We start from the raw sequence: 23,377 nt of genomic DNA, 5'->3' as shown, positions 1-23,377 counted from the left end.
TTGTGCGAGATACGGTCGAGTGTGTGCCCTTTGACATGGGTTGCTTGGTTGTGTGGCCATTTAAGATCCCATAGTTGGAGGAATTCTTTGCATTCACGTGCGTTTGATGAATTTGGGTCTTCGAGGTGAAGGTTGATGTCTCCCAGTGCTAGTATATTGGAGTTGGTGACACGGGTATTTGATATGAAGTCCGTGAAATGTGGTTGGCATTCATTCCAATTGCCTGGTGGTCTATAAAACAGGACACAGTTTAGGTGGCCAAGCAGGGTTGTGTGATGGATTCTAATTGAGATGATTTCAAGCTGGGATGTTATGGACTCGGCATTGGTTACGGTGGTGAAGTGGGATCGATGGATTAGTGCTATGCCTCCACCTCTCTTTTCCTTTCTGGTCCAGTGAGTGATTTTGTATCCCGGAGGGCATAGGTCTAGGATTATTGGGTCCTTTTGGTCATGGATCCAGGTTTCAGTGATGCAAAGCAGGTCAAGGTTTTCAGATGTGATCCAGTCTGTTATTATTGCTGCTTTGTTTACTAGGGATCTGGCATTGATGTAGCCCACTTGAATTTTTTGGTAAGGGTCATCTGTGTTCGGTGTTATGTGGATTTTTGTCAGTTGTCTCATCATTTCACAAGCTTGCAGTGTGTGTAGAAAAACACTTCAATAAATAGTTTTGCAAATAAGAAATGGAACAGTTTTGAAGCCTGTAGGGATAAGACACTTGCATAAATAAACACTGAGCTGGGAACAACCTTAACACCAGTTACTTCAAGTGAAGAAGCAATATAGCATGAACTATTCTCTGATTCTTTTCAAGGTTTTGCCTCAGCAAAAACAGGATTGTTTATGAACTGCTCGCCCTTTTCAAGGTTTTGCCTCAGCAAAAACAGGATTGTTTATGAACTGCTCGCCCAATGCAATCACCTAAGAAATATTCTTGCACCATCATGTACTCCAGGTCAGGCTAAACCAGCCATTTTGACGCCTGGACATGAAGTGAAGGCCACAGTCCTACGTCACTGGACTGGTGGGAGCTTGAGTTCCAGGAATTGCAATTCTCCGAGGACAAGCAGGCTGCTTGTTCTCACGATTGGGTCGTCGTCTGCGACGGCCCAGGAGACCGGCAAATCCCTAAGAAAACAAAAAACTTCTAGAACGCGCACCGGTGCATGGGCAGAGCGAACCGCGCATGCGCGAACGGCTTCCCGCCCGCAGCGCAAGCGTGCCCATCTCAGTTCTTTTTATCCGCGGCTTGAATGACACGTTTTTTCGCTGTGCTCATTTTTGGCCCAGGATACTTCATCTAGCGTTTACTGTTCCCCTTTTTTCTTCTTCGTTTTTTCCTTATTTTCTTAGTTTTTTTACACTTGTTTGTTTCCTTCTTTTTTCGTCGCTGCTGGGTTTTCTTTTCCTTTTTTGTGCCTTTTTAATTGGCACGATCGACTCCTTTAATTTTGCAGCCGCCGTTTTTCCATCCATGTCATCGAGGACTCCCAGCGGCTTCAAGCGTTGTACTCGCTGCAACCGGACCATCTCGGGTACCGACCCCCACGCGTGGGTCTCCAGTGCCTTGGGCCCGATCAACAAGCAGGGGGGCACCAGATCTTGCCCTCTGTGTCAGGAAGCCGTCCGGATGTGGCTTTGGGCGCACCATCATGGCATGTTTCTCCAGGCCAAGCATCTGGCAGGCGTAAACAACAGTCTGACCGAAAGGTTGAGCAGGATCATGCAACCTCAAGAGTGGTCGCTAAACATGGCCGTTGTCCACAAGATCTTCCAAGAGTGGAGCACCCCCTCGGTGGATCTTTTTGCCACTCAGATCAATCACAAAGTCCCTCAATTCTGTTCCAGACTTCAGGCCCATGACAAACTAGTGTCAGTTGCTTTTCTACATTTATTTTATTTTATTTTATTTTTGTTAGATTTGTATCCCGCGCTTTCCCACTCATGGCAGGCTCAATGCGGCGGGCAATGGAGGGTTAAGTGACTTGCCCAGAGTCACAAGAAGCTGCCTGTGCCAGGAATTGAACTCAGTTCCTCAGGACCAAAGTCCATCACCCTAACCACTAGGCCACTCCTCCACTCCTGTCCACATTGGGGGACAGGCCTTCTGTATGCGTATCCTCCCATACCTCTAGTAGGGGAGACTGCTGAAACTCAAGCAAGACCATGGAACCATGATTCTGATTGTGCCCTTTTGGCCCTGTCAGATCTGGTTCCCTCTTCTTCTGGAGTTGTCCTCCGAAGAACTGTGGAGATTGGAGTGTTTTCTGACCCTCATCACCCAGAACGAGGGGTCTCTTCTACATCCCAACCTCCAGTCTCTGGCTGTCACGGCCTGGATGTTGAGAGCTTAGAAATTGCCTCCTTGGGTCTTTCAGAAGGTGTCTCCTGAGTCTTGCTTCAAATGGAAGAGTCTGGTGTGACAGCAAGGCCATGGATTCTTTTTCTTGTCCTACACGGGCCCTGCTTGAATACCTTCTACACTTATCAGAGTCTGGTCTCAAGACCAACTCCGTAAGAGTTCACCTTAGTGCGATTAGTGCCTATCATCAACGTGTAGAGGGTAAGCCTATCTTTGGACAGCCTTTAGTAGTTCGCTTTATGAGAGGTTTGCTTTTGTCAAAGTCCCCTGTCAGACCTCCACCAGTGTCATGGGATCTCAGCGTCGTTGTCACCCAGCTGATGAAAGCTTCTTTTGAGCCACTGAATTCCTGCCAACTGAAGTACTTGACCTGGAAGGTCATTTTCTTGGTGGCTGTTACTTCAGCTCGTAGAGTCAGTGAGCTTCAAGCCCTGGTAGTGCATGTACCTTATATCAAGTTTCATCATAACAGAGTAGTCCTCCGCACTCACCTTAAGTTCTTGCCGAAGGTGGTGTCGGAGTTCCATCTGAACCAGTCAATTGTCTTGCCAACATTTTTTTCCCCGTCCACATACCCGCCCTGGTGAAGACAAGTTGCACACCTTGGACTGTAAGAGAGCATTGGCCTTTTACGTGCAGCGGACAAAGCCCTATAGACACTCTGCCCAGTTTGTTTCTTTTGATCCCAACAGGAGGGGAGTCGCCATCGGAAAACGCACAATCTCTAATTGGCTAGCGGATTGCATATTTTTTACTTATGCCCAAGCTGGGCTGACTCTGGAGGGCCATGTCAGAGCCATGGCTGCATCAGTGGTTCACTTAAAGTCAGCTTCTGTTGAAGAGATTTGCAAGGCTGCAACGTGGTCATCAATCCACACATTCACATCTCACTACTGCCCTCAGCAGGATACCCAACGCGACAGTTGGTTTGGGCAGTTGGTGCTGCAGAATCTGTTCAGGGTTTAGAATCCAACACCACCCTCCTAGGCCCATTTCTGTTCTGTTCCAGGCTGCACTCTCATTTAGTTGTGTTTCTTTCAGGTCAATCTTTATTATGTCCTTGCCGTTGCGAGGCCCAGTTTACCAATGTTTCTTGTTTTGAGTGAGCCTGGGGGCTAGGGATACCCCACTCGTGAGAACAAGCAGCCTGCTTTCTTTGGAGAAAGTGTAGATACAAACCTGTAGCAGGTATTCTCCGAGGACAGCAGGCTGATTGTTCTCACAAACGCACCCTCCTCCCCTTTGGAGTTGCTCTAATTCTCTGTTTTGCTTTTTATTAAACTGAGGAGGGCACGCTCGTGCCACGGGTGGGAAGCCGTTCACGCATGTGTGGTTCGCTCTGCCCACGTGCTGGTGCGTTCTAGAAGTTTTTTTGTTTTCTTAGGATTTGCCGGTCTCCTGGGCCGTCACAGACGACGACCCAATCGTGAGAACAATCAGCCTGCTGTCCTCGGAGAATACCTGCTACAGGTATGTATCTACACTTTTTGCTGACACATAAGTATGTAAGTATTGCCACACTGGGACAGACTGAAGGTCCTTCAAACCCAGTATCCTGTTTCCAACAGTGGCCAATCCAGGTCACAAGTACCTGGCAAGATCCCATAACAGTACAATACATTTCATGCTGCTTATCCTAGAAATAAGCAGTGGATATTCCCCAAGTCAGTTTAATAGTGGTCTATGGACTTTTCCTTTAGGAAGCCAGCCAAACCTTTTTAAACCCTGCTAAGCTAACTGCTTTTAGTATATTCTCTGAAAATGAATTCCGAGATGCAGCGACCTTCATTGAACACAACACTCGAGGTGCGGCCGCACCACAGAGCAACACAAAGGCATTAAAACATATTAATGTTTGGTTTCCATTCCTTTCCCAACAACACCCAACACTCCAGTACTTTCCCAGGTCAGAGATTCCGGAAGAAGGGGTGATGTTTATGTTAACCCCAGGACCATGTGCTACAGCCAGAAATTGTGTATAAGAAGCACTTCTGCAGTCCTGAAAAGTCCGGTGACCTCACCAGCTCCGAGCTAGTGTTCTCTCATGTTTTCTAGCTCGTAAGACTCCACCCACTGCTGGGACTTTTCTGAACCCTTCAGTGCTCTTGCCTGCCTCCTGCTGCATCTCTTCAAGGACAAGACTTCATCACCATCATCAGGTTGTATAAACCAGTTCTGTCCTGCTATTGGGTAAGAAGCAGGTGGCCCTAGATTCTGGGCCTGGGGTCTGTGCTTGTGTTTCCTTGCAACTCTTCTTAATAAGGGCAGGTCATTTTTTTCCATGAAGGGCCTAGCCTTTGTGCATAAGTCTCCTATTGTTGTTGCTTCCTTTATTCTAACAATTAATGAGCTGCTAAAATAAACCTATTTCTATTTTTATAATTACTGCCCTGTTTCATTGCTTGTCAGTATTGTTGAGGAGCTTAGAACTCAGATTTGCGTAGTCAGGAGATGTGCTTTGTATCTTTCCTGACTCCACATTTCAAAAATACCATTACACTTCAGGCTGGCCCTGAAGCCACACAGAGAAAATCCCAGTGTAAAATAACCAGTCTTATAGGTAGGTAATATCTTAAAAACCTCCACTGTCTTCTAACTTATGATTAATATCCTCTGTTTATATCCAACAGATCATCAGATCACACAAGGAGGGAAGTGGCAAAAGAAGCAAGAAGAACCCCTTGTAGAAATAGAAGAGATCCAAAGAAAAACAGAAAAAATCTGGGAGAATATTTCCCAGATAACTGAGAGGATGAACACAAAGAATTGTAAGCGGAAATCAAAGGAACGGAGAGACCCTGCTGGAGACTCAATGGATGGAGTCAGTAAATTTGAGAGAAATGACAGGGAGCTCAGTAACATCCCTGAGGACCAGAGACACCTATCAGAGAGACCCTTCCAAATTAATAATAGTGATAAGGTGACCTCTAAATTCCACCATGGCAAGAGGAAAGGAAATAAACACCAGAAAGAATTCACATCTATTGCATATAATAGGAGCATCGACTTTATTTATTCTAAGAGTAGTAAAAGCTGCCCGTTTTCAGAATTCCAAATGCACAAAAGGAATCACAAAAATGAGAAATCATTTATAGCTACTGAGTGTAATAAAAGTGTCACCCAGCTTTCAGCTGTAAAAAATCAACAGACCCACACATCAGTCAATTCATTTACATGTACTGAGTGTAATAAAAGCTTCATAAATCTTTCGCAGCTAAAAATTCATCAGAGGATCCACACAGGAGAAAAACCATATATATGTACTGAGTGTAAAAAAAACTTCACTCAACTTTCACATCTAAAAATGCACCAGAGGAGCCACACAGGAGAAAAACCATACTTATGTACTGACTGTAATAAAAGCTTCACTCGGGTTTCAAATCTAAAAATGCACCAGAGGAGCCACACAGGAGAAAAACCATACATATGTACTGAGTGTAATAAAAGCTTCATAAATCTTTCACAGCTAAAAATTCATCAGAGGATCCACACAGGAGAAAAACCCTATATATGTACTGAGTGTAATAAAAGCTTCACTCAACTTTCAAATCTAAAAATGCACCAGAGGATCCACACAGGAGAAAAAACATACATATGTACTGAGTGTAATAAAAGCTTCACTGTGCATTTACATCTACAATTACATAAAAGGATCCACACAGGAAGCAAACTATTTATATGTACTGAGTGTAATAAAAGCTTCATAAATCTTTCACAGCTAAAAGTTCATCAGAGGAGCTACACAGGAGAAAAACCATATATATGTACTGAGTGTAATAAAAGCTTCATACGTCTTTCACAGCTAAAAATTCATCAGAGGATCCACACAGGAGAAAAACCATATATATGTACTGAGTGTAAAAAAAACTTCACTCAACTTTCACATCTAAAAATGCACCAGAGGAGCCACACAGGAGAAAAACCATACTTATGTACTGACTGTAATAAAAGCTTCACTCGGGTTTCACATCTAAAAATGCACCAGAGGAGCCACACAGGAGAAAAACCATACATATGTATTGAGTGTAATAAAAGCTTCACTCAACTTTCAAATCTAAAAATGCACCAGAGGAGCCACACAGGAGAAAAACCATATATATGTACTGAGTGTAATAAAAGCTTCACTCGGGTTTCATATCTAAAAATGCACCAGAAGAGCCACACAGGAGAAAAACCATACTTATGTACTGACTGTAATAAAAGCTTCACTCAACTTGCATGTCTAAAAATGCACCAGAGGAACCACACAGGAGAAATCATATATATGTACGGAGTGTAATAAAAGCTTCACTCAGGTTTCATATCTAAAAATTCACCAGAAGAGCCACACAGGAGAAAAACCATACATATGTACTGAGTGTAATAAAAGATTCATAACTCTTTCAAAGCTAAAAGTGCACCAGAGGATCCACATGGGAGAAAAACCATACATATGTACTGAGTGTAATAAAAGCTTCATCGATCTTTCACATCTAAAAAGGCATCAGAGGAGCTACACAGGAGAAAATTTTACATCTACAAATACATAAAAGGATCCACACAGGAGAAAAATCATATATTACTACTTAACATTTAACATTTATATGTACTGAGTGTAATAAAAGCTTCATTCTGCTTTCACATCTAACAATTCACGAAAAGATTCACATCACAGAATAAGATGTTGGTTATTAATCATCTGGCACTTCCTACACTCATATGGCTTTGGAGTTGTAGACTATCTGTGCGGGCTCAAATCACACAATGACTGCCATGACCCTCCAGTGGCAATCTCGTGCTGCTGCTGAGAGTAATAAGAACCAGCTGGGCAGGAACGGCTGGGAATTGATCCTGCCCTAATGTGCCACTAGATCAGCAGAGCAGTAAGATAAACCTAAGAGCAGCAGCAGCTGCAGCCTAGGGGTGGGCTTGTGGAGGGGAGCAGCACTAGCAGCCTAAAGATGGGCTTCTTATATTTGAGGAAGGGTGAAGTGAGGTGGAGATCTATGGGCCAGAAAAAAAGTTTTGGTTTCAACAGAAAATGTATTGTCATTTTTAGCTGAAACCAAAAGGTTTTGGCTTGGTTTTGGTACCGAAGCCAAAACCAAAATTTGGTCAGTTTCTATTTTGTGTGCATATGAGGCCAGAACCAAACCATCATGGATTCTGCTGCAAAGCACCCCAGACCTCTCACTAACTACTGCCAAGGTCATGCTGCCAGAGTGGACATTGTTCTTTGTTTTCTACTGAAATCTGCGCTGAAATTGTACTGAAATCTTGGTACCAGGGACTTTCTCAGCATCAAGACCTTGAAGTGTTGCTATTATGTACAGTCAATCATGGTACCACTGCATTCCTCATCTGCCTTCTGTCTAACTGCCATGTGATAGCAAGTCTGATTGGCTGTACCAATGTCATTGTGCTCTGACTCCTCCAATCAGAGAGGCAGTTTAAAGTGTGCAATTTGCATATTGTCTGCTTGACCAATTGATTTTTGCAGTTCGGATTGGTTGAGTGATGGTAACTAATACAAAAAATGGATCACTTCGAGGCCTGAGTTAATGCTCTTTCAGTTTGGGACTCTTTTTAACCTGCTTCCCATCTTTATTGTTGTTACTTCAGTTCATCCTACTGATCTGATATTTGCTTTATCCAGATTCTCCATATTTCTTAATTGTGCTATACAGGATCTTGAAATCAATTTCTCCAGAATGTTTCTATTTCATGTAGTTGGTGGTGTTTCCGTAATACTAATGTCCGTCAAGACTGTTTTGGTTTCTCTCTAAACAGTTTATTTTGATATTTCTGTTTCCTTCATATCTGAACAGTTTTGGTGCTTCAGCTGTCACTTAGAATTAATTATTGGATCCTATGAATTTAAGTTCTTCTTCTTCTATAAGTGTAGCATGTTCTTGTTTCTTCTTCGTTATCTTTAGTACCTGCTCCCAACTGTGATCTTCATCCTATTGTGGTTTATTTGGGGCTTTGATTCCCACTGCAGCTCCTCCTGACCCTGGGTGTCATTCTCTAGTCTAGCTCTCTAGCTATAACAGTTCAGGCCCTTTCAGGCACCTCTGTAAACCCAGCAGAGAGGGAGTAGAGGGGAGGAGGGAGGGGAGATGGGGGATTTGTTACATAAGTACATAAGTATTGCCCAGCATCCAACAGTGGCCAATCCAGGGTACAAGTACCTGGCGAGATCCCAAAAAAGTACAATACATTTTATAAGCAGTGGATTTTCCCCAAGTCCATTTTTAATAATGGTCTATGGACTTTTCCTTTAGGAAGCCATCCAAACCTTTTTTAAACCCCACTAAGCTAACTGCTTTTATTTCATTCTCTGGAAATGAATTACAAAGTTTAATTATACAATGAGTGAAGGAATGTTTTCTCCAGTTCGTTTTAAATTTACTACTTTGCAGCTTCATCACATGCCCCCTAGTCCTAGTATTTTTGGAAAGCGTAAACAAGCTCTACCTATTCCACTCCACTCATTATTTTATAGACTCATTTCTCCCCTCAGCTGTCTTTTCTCCAAGCTGTTTCAGCCTTTCCTCATAGGGAGGTCGTCCCATTCCCTTTACCATTTGCGTTGCCCTTCTCTGTACCTTTTCTAATTCCACTATATCTTTTTTGAGATGCAGCTGTTGCTATTCAATAAAAAGATGGCCAACAGGCCGACAGGTAAAGAGCCCAGCAACGAGCTCCTGAGACCCCGAGGGAACAGACCCACCTAAACCATCTGGGCGACCCTCTATCCGGACTGGAACGGACCGGAAAAAATTCAAAACAGACCAGTGGAATACTGGATCGCAACAGCCTCATAGATCCCGCACACGGGTGAAAGAACCCGAGACCGAACGCAGCAGTCTGCCCATCTCGAGGCCTCGACCCGTCCGCAACCGGATGGAAATCCAGCCATACTAAGGCCGGCCGACTGAGCGATCCCGAAATTGCCGAGCGGTAGGACCTGTTCGGGCTGGGGGCGGAGAGGTAAGAGGCAAGCGGTGCAGGGCGGGAGGTCGTGAGTGGCGGAGGCGATTGACGAGAGGCTGTGCGCCGCGAGTCCACGTGGCAGACGTTTGTCCCTCGCTTCCGCTGCCTGCTAACTGGAGCAGCGTGGGCCAGGAGACCGAGGTGGAGCGAGGCGGCGGGTGATCGGCGAGGTGGGGGCGAGGCAGCGAGTGATCGGCACCTGGGAGTGCTGGTACTCGATTGCAGCTCTGTCCCTTTGGCGTGGGGAGCCAGGTGACCTGGGGCAACTGACCCACAGGCCCTGATGGTGATCCTTCTGAGAGGAGCTTGGGGAGCCAGGTGACCAAGGCAGCTAATCCCTAGGCCCTGGTGTTGATCCTCTCCCTCAGACCCATTCTCTTGCCTTGGTGATCCCTGCCGGCTCTGATCCTTGCCTTGCCCTGCCGCCAGCCTGCTCTGGTCCTTCGGCTCTGGCCTGTTCCAGTCCGTTGCTCTGCTCTCCTCTGCTTCTGCTCCTGCTTCTCTCAATCCGTTATTCCGGCTTGCTTTGGTCCAGCTGCTCTGCTTTCTTCTGCGTCCCAGCTTATCTGTTCCAGCTTGTTCCTGACCTTCTGTCCAGCCAGTCCCAGTCTGTTCCAGCTTGTTCCAGTCCATCTGTTCCAGCTTGCTCCAGTCCGTCCGTTCTAGCTTGTTCCAGTCCGTCTGTTCCAGCGTGTCCCAGCCCTACTGCTCCGCTGTCTTCTGCACCAACTTGTTCCAGTTTGTTCCAGCTTGCTCCAGTCCACATCTGCCTGCCTGCTCCATCTGCCTGCCTGCTCTGATCCATCTGCTCCATCTGCCTGCTCCGGCTCGCTCCGTCGGATCCAGCTTCTTCCTGCTTGTTCCAGCCACCTGCTCCAGCTGTTCCAGTCCGCCTGATCCAGCTGTTCCAGCCCGCCTGATCCAGCTCCTCCTGCTCGTCCCAGTCCATCTGCTCCAGCCTCCGTCGGATCCAGCTCTTCCTGCTCGTCCCAGTCCACCTGCTCCAGCCTCCGTCGGATCCAGCTCTTCCTGCTTGCTCCATCTGCCTACCTGCTCTGATCCACCTGCTCCATCTGCCTGCTCCAGCTCGCTCCGTCAGATCTAGCTTCTTCCTGCTTGTTCCAGCCACCTGCTCCAGCTGTTCCAGCCCACCTAATCCAGCTTGCTCCAGTCAGCCTGATCCAGCTCTCCAGCCATCTGCTCCTGCTGTTCTAGCCTGCCTAATCCTGCTTGCTCCAGCCAGCCTGATCCAGCTTCTCCAGCTTCCCCTTGCTCGATCCAGTCCATCTGCACCAGCTTGCTCCAGCCCGCCTGATCCAGCTTCCAGTCCATCCGCACCAGCTTGCTCCACCCCACCTGATCCAGCTTCTCCTGCTCATTCCAGTCCATCTACACCAGCTTGTTCCAGCCCGCCTGATCAGCTTCTCCCTGCCTGCTGCCTGCCCCAGCTGTTCCAGCCCGTTTGATCGAACTTATCCCAGCCCGCCTGATCCAGCCTGTTCCAGCTTGTCCAACTTGCCTGCTCACTCACTCTCTACCTCTCTCACTACCTATGGCCCCCATTCACATTCTATTCCTCGCCCTATCCCTCCCCAATCTCTTCCCCCTCCCTCCGCGGTATACCACACGAACTCACTACCCATCCCCCCCGTCCTGCTCACTACTGCAATACCCTACCTACCCCTATCCCCCACTACCTCACCATCCCTACTGTCCTCCTCCTCCTTCCTAGCTCTCAACCTCCAACACCTCCTTCCTGCCATGAACCCTTCCCCATTCCTCCTCAGCGCATCCCCGCCTTCGGCGCCCTACCTCCCCCACCCTTCTCCGCTCTCTCTTGCTCCTTCTCCTGCTATCCGCGGGAGACATCAATCCCAACCCAGGTCCACCACACATGTCTTCGTCCTCGTCTCATCTATGCAAACGTTCCCGCGATATCTCCAATCTCATCTCCATTCCCCTCCTCCCCCCTTCCTCCCTCCCCTTCTCGTGTGCCCTGTGGAATGCCCACTCAATCTGCAACAAACTTACCTTCACCCATGATCTCTTCATCTCTCATTCCCTCCATCTGCTCGCCCTAACCGAAACCTGGCTCACCCCCGACGACTCTGCCTCAGTCGCAGCCCTGTGCCACGGAGAATACCTTTTCTCCTATTCGCCCCGCACAGCTAGCTGTGGTGGCGGCGGTGGTGGCCTACTACTTTTGCCCTCCTGCAGTTTTCAACCCCTCCTCCTACCACAGTCTCACTGCTTCTCATCCTTTGAAGTCTATTCCATCCGTCTATTCTACCCGCTGCCACTCAGAGTTGCAGTCATCTACCACCCCCCTGATAAGTCCCCCCCTTCCTTCCTTCCTTACTGACTTCGATGCCTGGCGCTCTGTTTTTCTTGAGCCCTCATCCCCATCCCTCATTCTTGGTGACTTCAGCATACACACTGATAACCCATCCGACTCATACGCTTCTCAATTCCTCACCCTAACCTCCTCCTTCAACTTCCAACTGAGCTCCACCACCCCTACTCACAAATCTGGTCACTGTCTTGATCTCGTCCTCTCTTCTACCTGCTCGCCCTCCAATCTCTGCGTCTCTGCTCTCCCCATTTCTGACCATCACCTGATCACATTCACACTTCATCACCCTCCCCCTCAGTCCCGCCCAACACTAACCACTACCTCCAGGAATCTCCAGGCTGTTGACCCCCCCACCTTATCCGCTACTATGTCTGATCTCCTCCCGTCCATCACGTCCTCCAAGTCTGTTGACAAGGCTGTTTCCAATTACAATGCCTCTCTCTCCTCCGCCCTAGACACCCTTGCACCATCTGTTTCCTGTCCCACAAGGCGCACTAATTAAAATACCTCCCAGGTGCATAGCTCCCTTCCCTTGGGTGCTGAGCCCCCCAAAATCCCCCCCAAAACCCACTGCCGACAACTCTACAACATTACCATAGCACCCCCTCCCCCGGGTGCAGTGCGGCGCACCCCCCTCCCCGGAGCGCGTACTTATCTTCTCGGAAGGAGGCGAGGGACGGGTGGGAGGGCCGATCCGCCCCGACTGCACATTGCTGGGAGCTGCACTGGCTCCGCTGGTTCTCTGCTCTCTCTGCCCCGAAACAGGAAGTAACCTTTTCCAGGGCAGAGAGAGCAGGGAACCAGCGGAGCCGACACCCCCCCAGCGGCGTGCACCCGGGGCGGACCGCCCCACCGCTCCCCCCTTCCTACGCCACTGTTTCTACTCATAAGTACATACATCAGCAAATTTAATTACCTCACTAGTTACTCCCATCTCTAGGTCATTTATAAATATGTTAAAAAGCAGCAGTCCGAGCACAGACCCCTGGGGAACCCCACTAACTACCCATCTCCATTGAGAATACTGACCATTTAACCCTACTCTCTGTTTTCTATCTTTTAACCAGTTCTTAATCCACAATAGGACACTACCTCCTATCCCATGATTCTCCAATTTCCTCTGGAGTCTTTCATGAGGTACTTTGTCAAATGCCTTCTGAAAATCCAGACACACAATATCAACCGGCTCCCCTTTATCCACATGTTTGTTCACCCCTTCAAAGAAATGTAGTAGATTGGTGAAGCAAGATTTCCCTTCACTCCAGGGGGAGTTTTGCATTAAAAAAAAATAGAAAACTATGTATAATTATGCACACTTTATTTTTTTTGTTTGTGCAGAATTCCCCTATTATAAGGGCTGCCATCTCCCTCAGGCATAAAATACCCGTCCCCCACCCTTTTTTTCCATGCACTTTCATGCAAACTTCCAGCCTATTCCCATGGCGCACACACACCCCATCCACCCTTTTCCAGCCCCCCCATACTTCTTTTTCCCTGTTCCACCTTGCATACATACTCCATCCACTTTTCTTCCGGTTCCCCCTCTCCTGCATATACACATACCATATTTTTTATCAGCTCCCCACCCGCTCCGAGACTCCAGCCAGCTTTTTTTTCTCAGCCCCACTCCCCGCACACACACTGCAGACACCTCTTTTTCCAGCCTCCCTCCCTGCACTCACACTCCATCTACCCTTTTCCAGGCCTCCGCCACACATATTTTTCCATGCTCCCTCCCTGCACCCACACACCATGTTTTTCCAGCCCCCCTCCCTGTACCCACTGTCCACATTTTTCCAAAGACCCCCTCCTATACATTCATCAGCCCAGTGCTGTAGGAGCAGAAAGAGGAGCTGTACGGCCGCCGTAGGTCAGGCTGCTTTCTGCTCCTCTGCCATCCCAGTCCTGACTGTTCAATTGAGCCACGCAGGCCTTTGTACAGCCATGTAGTTTAAAGAACCACTGGGAACTAAGGCAGCAGATGAGGAAGCAGCGTGTAGCTCCTCTTCCAGACCTATGAGTGTGGAGGGAGGGAGACACAGAGTTACTTTCTTGCAGTATCTGTGCCACTGTGTCTGCAAAGGGAGACTACACATAATTCTGCACAGTCTTTGTGTCTGTGGGGATTCTGCATTGTGCAGAACTCTTTCAGGAGTAATATTTCAGACCACCCAATGCTGGGGCTCAGCAGGGCAAAGGAATATATATATATATATATTTATAACACTCCTGGCGAAATTCCACACAAAAATATTCAAAATTCTGCAAGTTTGTCATAGTTTAAACAATATTTTTGCACCCACAGCCATCCACCTTTATTCCCAATCCCCTCCCTACACCCACACTTCATCCACCTTTTTTACAGCCCTCCTCTCTGTAGATACCATCCATATATTTTCCAGCCTCCCTCCCTACACCCACACTTCATCCACCTTACCACCCCTCCCCCGGTACACAGATACCATCCACATTTTTCCAGCCTCCCAGTGGGGCCAGTCCGTCCCATGTGCAGGTAGTAAGGGGGTGCACTGAGTAGTCCTGCAGCTCAGCTTTGCTGGTCCCCTAGCCACTCTAGTGTCAACTTCTTGTTCCAGGGCAGGGGACCGACAGCCAACAGCTGCGTGACTGCTCAGTGCACCTCTTTGCTTGGAGGAGCAGGAGGAGGAAGGTTGAGGGTGGGGGGTGACGCACTTGAAGGGAAGGGGGTGCTCCGCCCCAGATGGCAACCAGGCTATGTATGTCACTGCCAACCCCCTTCCTGCACCCACATTTCATCCACCTTTTTTACAGCCCTCCTCCCTGTAGATACCATCCATATATTTTCCAGCCTCCCTCCCTACACCCACACTTCATCCACCTTTCTTACAGTCCTCCCGCTGTACACAGATACCACCCACATTTTTCCAGCCTCCCAGTGGGGCCAGTCCGTCCCATGTGCAGGTAGTAAGGGGGTGCACTGAGTAGTCCCGCAGCTCAGCTCTGCCAGTCCCCTAGTGTCAACTTCTTGTTCCAGGGCAGGGGACCGGCAGAGCAGAGGGAGGGGGATGGCACACTTGGAGGGAAGGGGGTGCTCTGCCCCAGATGGCAACCAAGCTATGTATGTCACTGCCAACCCCCTTCCTGCACCCACACTTCATCCACCTTTTTTACAGCCCTCCTCCCTGTAGATACCATCCATATATTTTCCAGCCTCCTTCCCTACACCCACACTTCATCCACCTTATAGCCCCTCTCCCTGTAGGCAGATAATATCCATATTTTTTTCCAGTCCCCCACACTCCATCTTTTTCCAGTTCCCCCCCTGCACCCATAGTCCATCCACCTTTTCGAGCCCCCACACTCCACCCATTTTTTCCAGTCCCCCAAACAAACACTCTATGTTGATCTACATTGTTCCAGATCCCCCACCCTGTTCTGTAGGAGGAGCTGCAAAGGCTTCTTCAAAATGACCACTGTGACTTCCTGCAGCACGCATCAAGTCTCAAAAGGCCATTTTGAAGAAGTTGCTGCATCAGGCAGAGCAGCAGCGGGCAGAAAAGAGTGGGGTTCTTTCCTTCCACAGAGGCCACTAGACCACCCAATTTCAGCTAAGCTTCTGAGGATCCATTCCTTCTGCACAGGATTCCACTATGCATATCCCACGCATGTTTGAACTCCGTTACCGTTTTCATAGATAAAAGACCAAGGCTGCGCGTCTATGAGAAAGTATTTTTATTCACTTACCAGGTATATTGATACAATTAATATTTTCTCATGGGAGGATAAAACTACTGCATAAATATGCTGGCTGTATCTATTGCTCCAACATACTGGACTAAAACAGCTATTTTTATACACTTCTGTTTAACAATGATTTACAGTGCCTCAACAAGCTATCTTACCCAGGATCATCCTGCCTTCTTTGAAAGTCATCTGGTCTTTCTCACCTGGTAAACCACATTCCCATGTTTGTTTATGTTTCCTCCTTTCCCAGGCCTGTTTGGCCGTAAGGATATTATATCAGATCGTAAGTTCCTGGGCCTCACGATTTATGGCCTTTGCCCTTTGACTCTACTCCAGGGTGCATAACTGTGTTTATTAGCTACACTTTTTCTCTGGCTGCTGTTTGTGCATTTTGTGCCACGCCTCCAGAGTCTAATCACGGCTGGGCACTACTCACACAAATGCAATCCCCTCGACCACGGCACCTTAAAAGAACCAGACAACTGGTAGCACTATTTAGACTGCAACAAAGACAAAAAGAGACCAAGGAAGCACTTCCTGGGGTTAACACAGGTTTATTTAATTATCCAGAGATTAGGATAAAAAAATAAGAAAATATTCAAGTATAGTCTAGTATAGAAAAGAGGAGAGAAAACTTGAAAGGACAATGGAAATGATGTCAGGCTCTCCATCCCCTGGCATGGGGCAGAGTGCACTAGACACTGACCAACTTCTTATCTGGCAAAGACATAATATATAGAACTTTCTTTCCCTTACAGTACAAAAGAGCAAGAGAGAGGGGAGGGCTTCCCTCACCTCCTCAATTAGTATCCCACAGTCAGTCAGGATCTTCCGGCAATAAACAACAACAACAACAATCATTTCTAAAGCGCTACTAGGGTTACGCAGCGCTGTACAATTCGAACATAGAAGGACAGTCCCTGCTCAAAGAGCTTACAATCTAAAAGACAAGAGAACAAACTAAGGACAAGTGAACAATCTAGAATAAAGAAATACATAGCATCTGTTTTGAGGAAAACAAGTGGTCTGTTTGTCCATCTTTACAGCTTTTCTCACACAAAGATATATTTCTCAGAACCTATGATCTAACTACTGCTTCCTTATAGAGGTAGGTGTTATTTCTTTCTTGCCAGTTTATGTCATGTTGCTGCCTGTCATAAAACCACCACCACTTGGTTCCACAGTGTTTGTTTCTCAGAGAGAGACAGTGTTTGATGTCTTCTGCAAGGTGTTTAGCTGCTATGTCTCCACATAGTTGAAAAGAAGGTAATTCTCTCCTGGATTGAAGAAGCCTTACTTCCAAGGGGCATGGGAAAAGAATTCTGTCACCTGAATTTCCCTGAGACCAGTCACACTTAATGGGTGAGATTGGGGGCAATTCAGCTTTACAATTCACCTGGCTTGGCAAGAGGGGGGAGGTAAAGTGTAATTGCTATTCCAGCAAGCTCTGTTTCTCATGATTTGGAAGGAGAGAAGCCTTCATTCCTCTCTGTCCAATATGAGAAAATTAATTCTGTATATTAAATATTTGGAGGCCTTCCACCTCCTACAACACTGCCAATGAGGGTTTGTCTCTTGAGGTGCTGGGAGAAGGGCAGAAAATGAGATCCGGGTCTGGACTCGGAGGTTTCTGTTTAATCCGCAAATTAAAGGAACAAAGAAGAAAATACTCCACTTCGTCCACACCTGGGTGGGAATGAACACACTGATGATAACATCATCATCATCCCAAAGGGAAGAGGGCGGAGTTTCACACAGAAGGCACTGGTCCTAGGAGGTGAGATAAAACAGGAGATGAAGTGACGTCAAAACGTTGAAGGCAATTAGTTTACGCTGTTTCCCCTCCTCCGTGTAGCCAGTCATCCCCGTGCATACACAACAAAGCAAACAAACCATTGAGCTGCTGCATTATTTTACTTATTTATTTATTTATTTATACATACATACCCCACATTCTCCAAACATGTTTGGTTCGATGTGGCTTGTCGTTCTTTACTGTTGGTAGCATTTTTATTTAATCTCACATTTTCAAACATACCATATTGTGCAGCATACGGATGTACACAGAAGAAGAAGAAGAATGGAATAACTTTTCATAAGTAGAGTAGTAATTTCTTATAAATCGTAATCAGTATGTCACTTGGAGGGGCTTATAGGGACACCTTAGCATATGTTATATTCTTGCACTGTAGAGATTTTGTTTTCTCCTGGTAAAGGGTCACTAAAAGAGACATCATGTTACGAGAATCAGGTGCTCAATATTCAGAGTTTCTATCAATTCATTTATTTACTTACTTATTTATGGCATTTAAATCCCAAATTAAACATTAATTAGGTTGAAACCTGGTAGTATTTAAAATCTTTTTCCCCCCTGTGCCTAGATCAAAATAGAAAAATGGTTTGTGGGAACTTGCTCCTTTTGTTTTGTGGAATGCAGTGGTATATTATAAAAATGCACTTAATATTATTTACTACTATTTAAATGAAAGATATTAAATAATGAGGGCAGAGCTACCTTCATGCAGACGTCCAGCAATTTTTCAGTTATTACCCACATGCAAACACAATTATAATTAATAAGTTTTGGATGTTACTGAATTATATTATTCAGTCTCACTATTTCCAGTTTTGGCACAGTATAAGTCATCACAAGGACAAAATATAAGAAAACCAATGGATTGCATTAGGGGCTTATAGCCCATTTAGTTATGTTTAAACAAATGAGAAATCTGCATGAAAGAAAATATTTCTTTTTATTATTTTGACTTATGAAAACCTGAAACATGCTCAAAACAGAATAATCCATTTGTACAAAAGAGATGAGGTGAAAATGTGATTCAATGTGCCCCATTGAAAGGAGAGTTTCATTTTACTTCTAATCTTTATAACACCAGGCTTCCCGAGGCAGATTACAACAGTTAAGATGAACCCATCAGTAAACAGGATATCCTCACTGAAATTTGATCATGTATTACTGTATCGTATAGAACAGCGTAGAAAAATGAGCACAGAATGCAGCCTTTATTAGTGCTGTTTCCACCAGCTACAATCATTTTTGAAGCTGATTTAGTGATATTCAGTTTTGATTTCATGAATCCACCATAAAACCCTGCTCGACCACCTAAATTGCGTCTTATTCTACAGACCACCATGCAACTGGAACGAAAGCCAGGCGAACATCATTTCAAATATATGTGTATCCAACTCCAATACACTAGTATTAGGAGACATTAACCTTCACCCAGAAGACCCAAACTCTACCAACGCACGAGAATGCAAGGACTTCCTTCATCTATGTGATCTTACATGGCCACACATGCAAACAACCCACGCGAAGGGCCACACACTCGACCTCATCTCATACAAACTGTCCACTGATCAAACATAACTATAATGCAAACTAGATGGACAGAAACACCATGGACCGACCATTACAAACTAAACCTATCCCTAAAATGGCGGAAAGGGGGTACTCTCCACACACGAGAACACATAACTCAAACCACGAGAGGCCAAATAGACCCGGATACTTTCTGGCAACAGATATACAACAATGATTGCACAGCACAAACGGAATCCATAAATTACCTCTCAGAATGGGACAAAAGATGCAGACACATACTAGACGAAATAGCACCCTTACAAACAAGAACTTCTCGTAGACACCACTCGACGAATTGAAAATATTAAAAACACAATCTAGGAAACTGGAACGCGCTTGGAAGAAAATAAAAGACGAACACACACTCAACGCATGGGAACAACTACAAAGGAAATACAAATACGCAATAAGACAGACCAAAAGGTCGTACTACAAAAACACGAAGAAACTATACCATCTCATGAACAAATTACTAGACACAACGCCAGTTATCACAACCAACACTGCAGACAACCTTGCTAAATATTTCAATGAAAAAATAGCAAACCTACGCAAAACCCTACCTCAGAACAACACGGACATAGAAAACTTCATCAATGGTCTAGACCCTTCCCTGGGTGAATACCCTGCTGACCGAATATGGTCAAATTTCGCTCTCTTCAGCGCCGACACAGTTACCCAGGCGATTAAAAAATACTCCAAAAGCCACTGTCAATTGGACACCTGCCCCAGCTACCTAATACAATCTGCCCCCTACCGCTTCATAACAGATCTTACATCCCACTTCATGCTTCAGCAAGGTATCTTCCCTAAAGAAAAAGGCAACATCCTGCTCACCCCAATACCAAAAGACACCAAAAAAAACCCAAACGACATTACCAACTACCGCCCAGTAGCATCTATCCCATTAGTAGTCAAACTAATGGAAGGACTGGTGACCAAACAACTTAATGACTATATAAACAAATTCACTATACTACATGAGTCACAATCAGGATTTCGACCCCTACACAGCACTGAAACAGTACTACTTACTCTCCTAACCAAATTCAAGCAGGAAATAGCAATAGGCAAGAGCATTCTCCTCCTCCAATTTGACATGTCAAGTGCGTTCGACATGGTTAACCATAACATACTGCTAAGACTCCTTGATTACTTCGGAATCGGTGGTAGTACTCTCAATTGGATCAAGGGTTTTCTAACCACAAGAACATTTCAAGTGAAAGAAAAAACAAACACATCGTCACCATGGAAACCAGACTGCGGAGTACCACAAGGATCACCACTATCACTGATCCTTTTCAACCTCATGATGACTCCACTAGCCAAGACCTTAGCCACCCAAGGCTTTAACCCTTTTATCTACGCTGATGACGTTACATTATACATCCCCTAAAAACATGATCTGGCAGAAATCACCAATGAAATCACGCTCAGCTTGAACATCATGAACTCATGGGCAAATGCATTCCAACTAAAACTCAACACAGAAAAAACACTGTCTCATCATCTCATCCCAATAGAACACATACAAACCCACAAACATTAATACCCCAGGATACACCCTCCCTATCTAAGACAGCCTGAAAATTCTCGGAGTAACAATCGACCGAAACCTCTCACTAGAGACCCAAGCGAAATCCACCATAAAGAAAATGTTTCTCTCAATGTGGAAACTCAAACACGTGAAACCATTCTTCCCGAGGGAAATCTTTCGTAACCTGATACAGTCAATGGTACTAAGCCACGCAGACTACTATAATGGAATCTTTGCGGGATGCAAGGATCAAATCATAAAGAAACTTCAGACTCCCCAAAACACAGCAGCCAGGCTTATAGCAGCCAGGCTTATATTACACTAGTAAAAAAGGCCTGTTTCCGAAACCAATGAAACGGGCGCTAGCATGTGGCTTTTTTTGTGTGTGTGTATGTGTCACAGAGTTATTTTGTGTGTGTGTGTGTGTGTGTGTGTGTGTGTGTGAGAGTGAGTGAGTGTTTCTCCCCCCCCCCCCCCCCCCCGGTCTATTTTTGCATATACCCACAGCAGGAATATTCTTCTCTCGTTCCGGCGGTGGTTCTGTGCTCTCCATGCTGCACAGATAATGAGCCATTCTGCTAGGGAATGCTCCTCCCTTATTGTCACGTAGTTTCCTCTGATTGGTCCGTCTTATGTTGCCTAGTGTTGCCTGGGAACGGTGTTGTGAATGTTGAGGGTGTTTCAGAATGTTGAGGGTGTTTCAGAATGTTGAGGGTGTTTTTTCTGATTGGTCCGTCATGCGAGGGCAGGGCAAAGAGACATGGTCAGTGTTGTGGCTTCACCACCATGAATCCATGAACCCTTCAGGGAGTGACTGAGTGACTTCAGAACGTTGTCTTCAGAACGTTGAGGGTGAGTTTTATTATAGTAGATAACCAAAGACTGCAACAGACATTACCTGACTCTTCTTCCCCCTTGCCCTCTCTAAGTTCCCCCCAACTATTTCCTACCATACATATACCTCATTATACCACAATATCACTGTGTATTCATTCATACTATGTATTTGTTCAAACCGTAATCGGCTAACACCGTTAACGGTTATATGTAAGCCACATTGAGCCTGCAAAAGGTGGGAAAATGTGGGATACAAATGTAACAAATAATAATAATAATAATATTTGGAAAAATGCGTTTTGATAGTGCCAAGCCACTCTGAGAAAAACTGCACTGGCTACCAATCAAAGAACGTATCACTTTCAAAATCTGCACGACTGGTCATAAAATTATTTACGGCGAGGCACTGGGATACATGACAGACCTCATCGACCTGCCAACCAGAAACACCACAAAATCTGCACGATCATACCTAATCCTCCACTACCCAAGCAGCAAAGGACTCAAATACAAATCCACCTATGCAACCAGTTTTTCCTACTTAAGCGCACAACTATGGAACGCACTGCCAAAAGCAGTAAAAACTACGCTTGACCACATAAATTTCCGGAAAGCACTAAAGACAGACCTGTTCAGAAGAGCCTACCCCACCGACCCAACATAAAAATACATGGATACCTGTGACACAACGTAACGATAGACCGTAATGGACATTACCTGACTCTTCCTCTTCCTTTCTAACGCCATTAACGGATATATGTAAGCCACATTGAGCCTGCAAAAAGGTGGGAAAATGTGGGATACAAATGTAACCCAGTAAAGTGGGGGAAAACTCACTCAGTTTCTTTTCGGGAGTACTACATGCATAGGGTTACCATACGTCCGGATTTACCCGGACATGTCCTCTTTTTGAGGACATGTCCGGGCGTCCGGACGAGTTTTGGCCAGTCTGCCCGTTTGTCCGGATTTCTGGACAAACGGGCGGGCTGGCTGGCGGCGGGCCTCCCCTCCCCTTACTTACTATCTTCCCTGGTGGTCTAGTGACCTCTTTGGGGCAGGAAAGTGCCCCCTCTTTCCTGTCCGGAGCGCTGCCCTGCATCCTGTAATGCTGCCTGTGACGGTCTCGGCGAGATTCAATATGGCCGCCGTGAGTTGAAGTCTTGCAAGGCCGCTTCAATTCTGGGCGGCCATTTTGATTCTCGCTGAGACCGTCACAGGCAGCATTACAGAATGCAGAGCAGCGCTCCGGGCAGGAAAGAGGGGGCTCTTTCCTGTCCCAAAGAGGTCACTAGACCACCAGGCAAGATAGTAAGTGGGGGGAGGGGAGGTAAGGGGGTGACCAGGGGAAAGGGAAAATGTGACAGGGGGTGGGGTGAGGTGTGACAAGGGGCGGGGTGAGGACGTGAAAGGGGGCAGGGCATGGCATGGGCGGGGCAAGTGTCTTTTTTTTTTAGGACAAAAAATGGTAACCCTATACATGCGCTGAGCTCGGACAATCAAGCTAAGTTGAATTTTGATTCACATTTTTGAACTCTATATATGGGACAGTACATTACATATGGAAAGAGGGGGCTCTTTCTAGGATAGGCCCACCGCCCGCCCGCTTGTCCAAAATTGTTCATCTTTTCTGTTAATTTTTAAGATATATTTTTACTTATGCACTTAAAAATAATCATGGATGGATTATTTTTAAGTGTATCCTAGAAAGAGCCCCCTCTTTCCTGCCCGGAGCGCTACCCTTGCACCAGGGCAGTAGATAGTAAGTAAGGGGAGGGGAGGTGATGGGGGGGGGCAGGGGAGGGGAATATGTGACCTTGGGGGAGGGGAATATGTGACGGGGCAGGGTGAGGATGCAAAAGGGGCAGGGTGGGGCGGGACAGGGCCGGGACGTGTGTCCTCTTTTTGAGAGGACAAAATATGGTAACCCTAATTACAAGAAACAGGCAGCGGACTAAGATTGCCGGAGTGCCTTAGGCTTGCAGTGCAGGTCTTACACCCATACGTCTAGCTCCATCTCTTCCTGTTTTTCAATCTATGCTGAAAGCTCACCTTTTCACTACTGCCTTTGGCCTTAACCGCTACTCATTTGCCCTCCTCCTCCCCTGTTCCTCTTTACCCTGTAATTCCCTTGCCCGTAATGTCTTGTCTGTCTGTTTACTAGATTGTAAGCTCTTTGAGCAGGGACTGTCTCTCTATGTCAAGTGCT

At 46.2% G+C, this 23,377-nt stretch overlaps 1 protein-coding gene across 1 annotated transcript in view; it reads left to right on the top strand.

The window, feature by feature from the left end:
• The window catches only part of LOC115461651 (zinc finger protein 184-like), a 92,874-nt gene that overhangs the window by 30,873 nt on the left and 38,624 nt on the right, over window positions 1-23,377 (top strand). The window contains 2 exon segments of the mRNA XM_030191677.1: window positions 4,995-6,615; window positions 6,617-6,887. Coding sequence (XP_030047537.1) covers window positions 4,995-6,615; window positions 6,617-6,887 — 1,892 coding nt within the window.

The sequence above is a fragment of the Microcaecilia unicolor genome, chromosome 1 (assembly GCF_901765095.1).
Source record: "Microcaecilia unicolor chromosome 1, aMicUni1.1, whole genome shotgun sequence".
In the NCBI taxonomy this organism is placed as follows: Eukaryota; Metazoa; Chordata; class Amphibia; order Gymnophiona; family Siphonopidae; genus Microcaecilia; species Microcaecilia unicolor.
The sequence above is the reverse complement of the archived record's forward strand: the minus strand, read 5'-3'. Positions and strand labels throughout refer to the sequence as shown.